This window comes from Lotus japonicus, chromosome 2, assembly GCF_012489685.1.
Source record: "Lotus japonicus ecotype B-129 chromosome 2, LjGifu_v1.2".
In the NCBI taxonomy this organism is placed as follows: domain Eukaryota; kingdom Viridiplantae; phylum Streptophyta; class Magnoliopsida; order Fabales; family Fabaceae; genus Lotus; species Lotus japonicus.
In genome coordinates this window covers 80,984,050-80,994,673 of record NC_080042.1, presented here as the reverse complement: position 1 = coordinate 80,994,673, position 10,624 = coordinate 80,984,050, and the positions used below count along the sequence as shown (strand labels likewise).

The 10,624-nt window shown below is 35.5% G+C and overlaps 2 protein-coding genes across 2 annotated transcripts; one reads left to right on the top strand and one right to left on the bottom strand.

Annotated features, from left to right (window-relative positions):
* The first annotated feature begins 2,041 nt into the window (after positions 1 to 2,041).
* On the top strand, positions 2,042 to 4,357 carry LOC130740148 (transcription factor bHLH71-like). The gene is made up of 3 exons (XM_057592656.1): positions 2,042 to 2,657; positions 3,234 to 3,662; positions 4,036 to 4,357. The coding sequence occupies exons 1-3, from the start codon at positions 2,274 to 2,276 to the stop codon at positions 4,132 to 4,134; spliced, it is 912 nt and encodes a 303-aa protein (XP_057448639.1). The 5' UTR covers positions 2,042 to 2,273; the 3' UTR covers positions 4,135 to 4,357.
* A 2,511-nt stretch (positions 4,358 to 6,868) lies between these two features.
* On the bottom strand, positions 6,869 to 8,661 carry LOC130740146 (E3 ubiquitin-protein ligase Os04g0590900-like). The gene has a single exon (XM_057592654.1). It carries the CDS (start codon positions 8,091 to 8,093, stop codon positions 6,996 to 6,998), a length of 1,098 nt encoding a protein of 365 aa, XP_057448637.1. The 5' UTR covers positions 8,094 to 8,661; the 3' UTR covers positions 6,869 to 6,995.
* Positions 8,662 to 10,624: the final 1,963 nt, after the last annotated feature.

Below are 10,624 nucleotides of genomic sequence, written 5' to 3'. Positions count from 1 at the left end.
TATACAATGGAGAACATAAAAGGTGATAAATGTTCAGAAAATTTATAGTGTTGTTTTCCTAAAAAAAAATAAAATATGTTATTTTTTTTCAAGATCATTTTAAGTGTTTGTTCTATTTTACTTAGTAATTTTTTTACATGGGTGAATGCAAATTACTCACAGCCAAAATCTAAAAGCTATTATAGACAAGGGAATGTCCTGAATAAATAAACCAATGCCACAATATTGCAACTTAGTGAGGGCTTAAAAAACCATTGGTTTTCCGTTTTGCCATTCCAAGATAGAAACCAATGAATTTCATTGATTTAGATAATAAACGTGAAAGATTTGATTTTGGGACCTTAGTATCAAACATAGCGTAACACATACTCTTAGTATTTGGTCAAGACTCAAGAGTGACTCAAACGAACATTTAATTTGTTTTAGGTATCACCTTCATTCCTTCATAAAACATTGCTTTTGATGCATTTAGGACAACAAACATGAGCAAAGATATATGCATGGATGTCCAATTAGACAAGTAGCCATTGGTATATGACCTTTTGTTAGCTACATCACCAATTAACAGTGAGATATTATACATTTTTTCTTATAATCTTCATTTTTTTTACTATCACATTATTCATTGTATCTATTAGTTCTCTTTCTCTAAAAGTGAATGATGAATGTGTGTGAAGAAATCATTTTCCATTTTAATATAAGTGATGCGGCCCTGGTTGTTTGTGAAGAGAAGCTTACACTATATCACATGGTTAACCTAACCGAGGCCTGACACAGCTTGGACCATGCATGGTCCAATGAACCTTGACTCCTGTCCTTCATATGTCCTCTTCACCACATAAGGCTACACGTCTGTTGTTTCCAACATCTCTCTTTCATCCTCCAAACACCAGCACATTCACATGCTATGAGAAGAACACGACACTGATAATAATGGTTTTAAACTTTTACTCAAACGTAACCAGGCTTATTTTCATTCAGTTACATTTGCATGTTTGCAAATTGCAATCACTTAATATAGATGTTTAGCTTAACATGGAGTAAATGTAAACATGGTTTTATATATCTCAAAAATATATTAACAGAAAAACTCAAATTGTCACATTACGTTTTAAATGAATCGAAGAAATAGATTTTCCAATATTAAATTTAACATGAATTCAAGTGAAGTACATCAGAAAAGACGGATAGTTCATAGTAGCAAACTTTTACTTGAAATTTTACATTCACAAGTTCCAAGTGGTCCCAATCATTTCAACACACTTCCATATACCAATGTCAAGACCTGGATCTATAGGTACTCTGCCTTTTGCAAATCAAAGTAACAACGGGAAATACGCCCCTTATATAGTAGGGGCTACGCTGAGCCTGTCATGGTAAATAGAAAAGTTGTTACCTAACATCTCTGACTCTGTTGATACATGTCATCAAAATGATCTTGATAGATGTTACCATCATGAAGTCCTATAAAGAGCTCTAATTATGAGTTTGATCGTTCCTATCAGGTTAAGTTTACTATTGATTCAGTGTTCAAAAATAATCAGTGGACACGGTTTATTGCAAACACCTCATTTGACAGTTATAAATTGCATAATTTTCAAAAAATAAATAAACTCTGCCAATTGTGACGATTTGAGTTAAAAACCGCAAAAAATTGTAAGTTTTGTTGGATGTCCGTAAAAAAAAAAGTGTTTTCTTCTGAATTTATATACTACTGTATTCCATATGGATTATCATTAACGTTCATGGTTGGAATCACAAGTCAACAACAGCAAAATGATGATACAATAATATATCCCTTTGACATATAGAATGTATAATAAATTGTCATATAGATGCTACTATATGGTCTATGTCTAAATAATTTATAAGGGAATCTTGGGGTATGTGGGTCAGTCTGAGCCATTTCTTGCAAACCCAAACAAGGATTTGAATGTGAGGAGTAGCTATTGCACAGCTCCTTGTGTTGTTTGTATGCTCATTTCTATATAGATTTGGGTCCCCCACCCACCCTCTCTTGCAGAGAGTCTTTGACAGCACCTATGAAATTGTGATGAGGAGCATGTTTCCTTTTCTTCACTTTCTCATTGCTGAAAAGCATAGCACCTTTTCTGTCCTCCTCACGTGCTGCAAGCGTATCCTCTAACTAAATTACCCTTTTTCCAATTCTTAATTAACTCTCAAAACTGCATGCAGCATCAACTTGGATTTGCTATAAATTGTTTGTGTTGTTGGATTAAGAAGAGAATTCAGACCAACAGTTGAGGAGAGTAATGGCCTTAGAAACTCTTCCATCTAGTGATTTTTCCAACTTCATCATCTATGACACCATCTCTGCTACTCCATTTAGCAGCTATGAGTATTCATCAGAGACTAGCTTGTTATTAGAAGAGAATAGAGTGAAACATCATGAACATGACCCTGCATTGGTGACAAGAAAACGGCAATGTGGTGAACCAGAAGCCGTTGGCCAGAGGCGGAATTTCGCCGTGCAAGGGAGGAAGAAGAGGAGGAGAAAGACAAGGATTTGTAAGAGCAAGGAAGAGGCAGAGACTCAAAGAATGACTCACATTACTGTAGAAAGAAACCGCCGGAAACAGATGAATGAGCATCTTGCTGTTCTGAGATCACTCATGCCTGAATCCTATGTCCAAAGGGTTTGCATTTCATCCTCCCTTTTTACCCTTCTTTGTCTTGTGTCTCTCATAAGAATATTGTATGGAGAAATTTCACAATGGTGTTAGGAAATATGTTTTGTTGTCTAAAAGCTATTCAGTCATCTAAAAGCTACTCATACAAGCTTCTTCCCACAATTGATTCTAGCTTTAGAATCAATTCTAGAACGATTTTCAAACATGCTAGTTTTTTAGTTTCAGAATTGGGCCTGAGCAAAGATAAACATACATGTTTGGTTCTCTGTTGAGGTCAACTGAATGCCGAGAGAACACTTTTCTTCCTTTCACCTTAGACACCTCGTAACGTGTAATCTCGATTTGCACCAAATGTGGTTTTCAACAGAAAGTGAAACATGCACAGATGTCTCCAAACAGCACATCATAGTGTTCTTTATTTAACTCTTTTAAGTGTAATGCACTTATGGTGGTGCTAAATAATTGGAAGTTTGAATGAATATCATACTTTAGGCCACATGCAAAAGCTTCATAAGAATTTTCTTTTACCTTTAATTCTCAATGCAACTATACTAATCAAATGTACAATTTTTGTATGCTTAGGGTGACCAGGCCTCAATAGTGGGTGGAGCAATAGAATTTGTGAAGGAACTAGAGCACCTAATGCAGTCCCTTGAGGCTAAAAAATTTCAGCTTTTACATCAAGGAGTGGCACTAACCAGTACTGAAGAAGATAAAGCCATTTCCAACTCCATGATCATGACACCCCCTTTTGCTAATTTTTTTGTGCATCCTCAGTACACGTGGTCCCTGGCTCACAAATACACTTCTTCTTCTGAGACTGCAGCAGCAGCCATAGCTGATATTGAGGTTACTCTGATCGAGACACATGCAAACCTTCGAATTCTCACAAGGAGAAGCCCGAGGAAGCTATCAAAGCTTGTTGCTGGTTTTCAAGCACTCTTCCTCACTATACTGCATCTCAATGTCACCACTATGGACCCCTTGGTACTCTTTTCTATCAGTACTAAGGTATGAAACTGTTATGTTATGATTTGAGCCAAACAGTACTTTTTGTTGCTTCCTTTTTCTGCCAGGCCAGCATAGTTTGGAGAATTTTGGATGTAGATAATAAATTAGGCAAAAAGAGCCTTCAATTAGTGTTTTAGAATACTTAAAAGTCTCACATTGACTAAAGATATGAGTATGACTAAAACAGTTCTCATAAATGGTAGATTAGTTCTCACCCTTAACCCAGTTTTTGGGTACAGTTAAGCCTAATCCAATTTCTAAGACAGATGTTACTGTTGGTTAATTGAAATTGCTTGTCCCTGTATGAAGTTATGAAAATTTAGATGAACTCTTTTGCTAAAATTGACAATTCTTTTTTTGTTTTGTTGTGAAGGTTGAGGAAGGATGCCAGCTTGGTTCAGTAGATGACATTGCAACTGCAGTTCACAACTTGCTTAGAATGATTGATGATGAAGCTTCCCTTTGCTGTTAATCAGGTTTATTTGGTGAAATGACCAAATCAACCACTCCCCCTTCTAGAGAGAGAGGACAAAATATTTAACTAGAGCTTGAGTTTCTGCTTGTGTTAATTTGGTGTGCAGTTGAACTGTTTAGGTGTTAATGGGAATTGAAATGCTGACATAGTTACTCTAATTTTCAATTTAGCTGTACTATCCTCCAGTCACCAAATAAAGTTTGTTTCTGAATCAAGATAATGTGTTGTTGGTTTTGTTAATTAGTACTATAATGTGAAGTAAGTACTTTCATTAACAAATTTGAATAAAAGTGTGGTAAACAAAATTCATAAGCAACTGCATACCAAACCATTCTCCATCATATTGATTTTGTAACTTGGCTTAAAACAATCACAGATTTGTGAGTTGACATGCCTAGCATGTTCACTCAATTTTTCTTCATTTTGGGTTATGGATAGAGATGGTGATAAGATATGCGAACATGATTTGTCCAGCAAGACAAATAATACTAAAATCCTTGGCTTGAGATTTTAAGTAACGACAATCTGGGCTGCTTGCTAGCATTAAAGACACATTTTGGATTGGGAGGATGCTATCGTTGGTTGCCTTTACTAGAGAACAAGAGAATGGGACATCGAATAGCTCTTGATGATAAACACACATTTTTTGCGACACTCTTTAAACATATTACTTTGCGGCAGTTTTTAACTGTTACAAAGTGTTATAAAGTTAAAAATAGTGGTCATATAATGGTTTATCGGAAGGGTGTTGGTTAGAAATTGTACATCTATATTTCATCACCCCTAATGTGAATATATTGAACCCATCTTTATTTTGTACTATTAACATATGAAAACTAGCTTCACTATGTTAAATGCAGAATTTGTCTGTAAATTACAATATTGTAAGAGGTTCTGTTACTAGCTGTTGGCATATTAGGATTAATGTTACATTTTTGTAATTTTCAAAGAAAGGCTGGGATCAAATTAATTAGGCTCCTTTGCCTTTGTGGGATAGATGCAATTTTTCTTTTGTTTTGATTATCAGGTTTCAGTTTTGTTTCTTTCTGTGAGATTGATGGATGGTACATCCTCATTAAAACATTGTGTCTACTAGTGTAAATTAAGCAGAGGCACAAGCAGACATGGATGGATGATCCCTGAATGTGGATGTGGGGATGGATCTCTTTGGATTATGAACCGGAAAGGAAATAGAGTGTAATCAAATCAAAGCATCATCTAACTTTAGTGTTTGGTTAAGTCAAGACGTTTTTAACAAATTTATTTTTCTTGTTTAACATGAGTAATGTACTTTTAATAAAGCAAGTAAAAAAAGGACAGGATATAGATATGAAAAAGAATATATTTCCAGGGGATGAGAGAATGGTGCCAATCAGCCTATGCTTCGTGACTTTTGAAACCATTGCGTTGTGACCAACCGTAAATCCGGAGAGGTTGGACGTTTTCCATCGTCCAACAAAGGTATGTTTCTTGCTTCCTCCAAAAAAATGAGAACTTAGTGCATTCTTATACAATAAACTATTATTATGAAATGAAATTAGCTCCACCAAATTAAACATACATTTCTCCATCACAATGTAATAGAATTGAGCATTTTTTTAACCTGATGAACCTACCTATGTTAGGATGTGAGTCTATTTGTCTCGACATCTCCATCTCCAACTGAACATCTCCATATCCATCTTCAGGTTAAAAAAGATGTTCAATTCTATTACATTGGGATGGAGACATGTATGTTTAATTTCGTGGAGCTAATTTCATTTCGTAATAATAGTCTACAGCGTAAGAATACACTAAGTTCTCTATTTTTTTTAAGAAGAGAACAACGTCCAATCTCTCCGCATTTTAAGGTTACTCACATTTCCTTTTTTTTTTTTTGAGTGGGCTGCATTATCTTCACTTACCCGGGTAGTTGGTGTATGGACCATAAGGCTTCTCAAGTTCATCCTAATATCTTGGTCTTCTTCTACTTTCAAACAAAGAGCACCCGTCTACTACCATTAGTAGGCATCCATCTTTTGAATAGTTAATCTCACAATATGGTTGGAGGTCCATGGTCAAATTGATGTTTCACTTATACTTGAAACTATTCTTTGGATGCACAAAAATCAAATAATGGAGACACAGGGCAGTGGAGGAAGTTGTAAATTCTCACTCAGCCGGATTGAGTCAAGGTGACAATGAGTTGAAATTGTAATTTGGTAGAACGAGTTGTTTGGATTACATAAATTTATTTATAACTTTGAATGCATTTGTTATATTATTTTGACGTAAGTATTATGGAGTAACTCTTCATAATGTGCGTGTACATTTAGGACGTCCTTCGGGTGTACATAATTTTTTGTCATTTTGAATTAATTTCATTGTTTTTGGCTTTTATGATTCTCTATATGAATTAAGTCAACTGAACTTTTAACTGTATGCATTTCCTGGACAAATCAACCTTTAACTTTTAGTTTAGCAAGTGTTGATAATGTGAAGAGAAATTAGTCTCACGGCTTACCAACACTAATGATACCTTACTGTGGGATACCTAGATTAAGAAAAAAAATTGATAATAAGATGCAGAGCCCGGAACAGAGCAACAATATATGACTTCCAAGTTCTGATGCTAACAATAAGAGAAGCTTGAGGTGCTCAACTCACTGGTCATAATATAAACCATAAAAAAGGTTTTGATTTCAGATTTTAGCCTAAAACTAATATCACACTTATTAATATACCATATAAAGATCCAAACAAATTTAATATAAGACCGTCACACAAAAATTTGGTCAATTGTCATTCTTCTTCTTCTTCATTGTCACACTTTCAGAAAAAGGATAAAAGATGTAAATAGATAAAGGAATTTTCATTTTCTAGAAAGGCAAAACCCCTTGTCTCCCTCTGCCATTTCTGCTAAGAGAGAATCTCCCACTGGAAAAGGATCTCTTCATTGCAATTGGACTCACAACACAATGCAAAACCTTCCTTCTACAGCTAGACTTGCTACTTTCACCTCTTGATCTCTTTGATGGACCAGGTCCAAGGGAGCATGCTTCCACTTGGAAATCTTGCTCCTCATTTATTTGCAGCACATCAGCAACTGAAATACCACTTTGAAACGAATGATCCATCGACACCGACCTTCGAATGGATTCATAATAGTCTTCATCTCTAATCTCAATCACACTTTGCCTTCCTCTCAAATTGCCTAAATCACTGAAAGCACGAAATGCGGTCTTCGGAGCTTCTGTACCACCATGCAAGGTTTCTTCTTCTTCCACATCATCCAATAATTCACTGTCTCTTCCACCACCTACATGTTGATTTTCTGAAGAAGCTTCGTTCCTTGAAGGGAGTTCCACCACATCAAGTGCTGCTGCAGCATTGAAGGTGAATATGCTAGCACGACAAAGAGGGCAATTGGAGTGAGATTTGAGCCATGTGTCAATGCAATTGAGATGAAAAGCATGGCTGCACTTTGGCAAAAGCCTAATACTCTCATCGTCTTGAAACTCGCTTAAACAAACGGAGCAATCCGTTACCTCAACTAAACCATTGCCTTTCTTGTACTTGCAAACTGTTATGGACTTAATCAAAGCCTCTTCTAAGCCAGAGGTTGAAACATGCCACGGTTCATGGAGTGAAGGGTTGTGATTCTCATTCTCCTCCAATTCAGCATTGGCTTCATGGTTCTCGCGCTGTGAAGATTCTCTGCGGCCACAGTACTTGGATATTATGACATAGTAAGTCACAAGAAGAAAAGCACTGGCCAAGACACCAATAACTGAAATAACGAGAGGGGAGAAATTTGGACCTGAATCCTCTTCAGGAAATTCAAAGGGAGAAGGAGGGGGAGGAGGAGGATAGAGTACATAACACCATTGTGGACAATAGAAGCTGCAAAATCCTTGAGAACAGTCTTTGTTGTTCATGTATGGAACCCAAGTTTTCGGGTTGCCGAGAGAAGCCATGGCTAAAAAACCTTAGGAGGAGTATATATTCTAATACATATAGAAGATGTACATGTTATGTTATCACCTAAAATTTATGGTTGAGATTGTGAGAAGTTTATCTCATAACAATGATTAGCAGCTTACATGAAAGATACGGGGTAATGAATGGTCTTATAGATTAGATAGGTAAAGAAGACAGAGAGAGACTAAGCTAGAGTGAAAGTTTCTAACAAGGTAAAAGATGGTGTTGAAAAAAGGGGCCAAAGGACTTGGATGGAAAGCAGGGCAAAGACAAGGAAAATGGTGAGCGTACTTTAACTTTTGTTTTTGCTCACCTTCTTTTTCTTTTCCTTCAAATAGCTTTCTCTGCCTTCAAGTTTATCTTTGTGTGTTAAATGATTTATTGACTAATGAGGTGGTGGGGAATGTTGATATTAGTTGAGAATTATAAAATATAAATGCTTTTCCCTTTTGATTATTTTAACTTACTCATTGTTGGGAAATGCTACATCGATCTGTGATCAAATAAGTCAATATATAGGGTATAGTAATCTTCACCTCTAAACTAATTTTTAGGTAGATTTAGACTTAACTTGAATTCTAATACTCATAGTACGTTTGGATTGGCTTTTTTTTCATAATCAACTTCGACACTACGAAGCTACTCTCAGAAGCTTCTCGCAGAATTAATTGCGTTTAAAATAAATTATAAAAGAATTTTTAAAAAAATGTACTATTTATTCCAAAAGCATCACGTTTTAGTCCTTTCTAAAGTGAAATCCAAATTACCCAGGAACTTCATAAGTATGCATCTAGCTATATGTGGAGCCAATTGGGTCATCAAGGGAGCTGTATCTGACACACAGAGGTGGATATGTTGGAAACTTCAGGCATTTTTGCTTTCAATATATCACCTAGATGAGGCTAGTGTGTATCATTATGATGTTATTGCCAATGGCAACACAAATTCAAAAAGGAATGTCCTAATAACTTGTGCCATGAGGTGAACACTTTAGTCACTTTAGAGTAAACAAATAACAAAATTTTGATAGTTTAATGTAACATCGTCATCAACCTCTAGGCTTGCCTTACAATATACACGTAGGACATTTCATCGCCCCTTTCAGCTAGTATTTTACATTCCTCCAACTTGATCCCAAAGTATGAGAGTTAAGTACATTGGCCATGCAAGTCTGGTTTTAATGTAATATTCAGGGGTCACCAACATTTAGCCTTATCCTCCGATGTACACTTAGGACATTTCCTCGCCCTCTAAGGAGTACAAAAAAAAAATATAAGAAATAGAATAGAAGGGAATCTCTATGTGTTGGAAACACTAGACTTCTGTTGTTAAATATGGTTGCTCAATTGTCTCCTCTAGGCATCACATCTTCTTTGTGGGGCTTACAATATGACTATCATATTCTAATTTGCATATATTCTCCCTATAATCCCAACAGTAAGCATCTTTCTCCCTCCACAATCTAAGGCCAAGTGTGGTACTAACTTTGTAAAGAAATGTGACTAGCATATGTTTATATTTTAAGACCAATAATTAAACTTCACTCCCAAGTTAACCATAATCTTTACTCATATGATAACCTAAATTATGCAGCTAGTCAACTTGATCATGAGAATATATATGTGTGCAGTGAAAGAAACAGTTTATGTGTTTTAACTTTTAAAGCAAGTTCCAGTCAAATATAGTTGGTACATTTTCAGTTTTCACCGAACCAATCACTTGTTGAAACCTTGGAGCATCTATTCTATGCTTTTCAACTCTGTAGGTCAAGCCATTGTTTGGTCGCAAGAAGCAAAGAAGTATGAGTTTATTCTATTTCTGTTCCCCTAATGCACTTAAACTTTCATGGTTTGATTAACAGAATTAATTGGTTTTTTATCATATAGGAGTAGGAGTACATCTCTTAATATGTTGATGCAGAAGTTGAATTCTTAAGACAAATGATAAGGTATATATTCTGATAAGTGGAAGAATATTTCATAAGATAATGAAAATTGATTTAAATATACTTGTTAACGTTTGACATGCTTTGGATCAAATACATAATCTTACTTTCAGAAAATTTTAGTTAAAAGAATTAACAGAAGGAATATCAATACTTAATAAAGCGTGTTTCCTAAGCTTCTATCTTTACCAAAAGAAATTGTTTAATCTCCAAGCACGGTTTGTGATCTATAACTGCATTAAGAAAACTCCTATTCATAATTGTCTTTCTCGCATTTTCCTTCAGTTTTTTTATGCTGAGGGAGCTTGCTGAAATGATTACCTTGAATTGTGTGCTGGCATAATGCCATAGACTCTGGCTCTTTTCCAACTTGTGCAGAGACATAATCATAAGCACAAAAGCTAATACACTCATGATCCAATCCCTTTTGAGTCTTTTGACAACAGCAAAACTAAAGAGGACCCTCGTTTTTAAGCATTCAAGACGCTTTTGTAGTCTTAAAACTTGGCTCAGACGTCACTGAGTGATCTCTTTTTCTTTTTCAGGATAATTGTGTTTCTGTTATTCATTAAGGTAACAGTA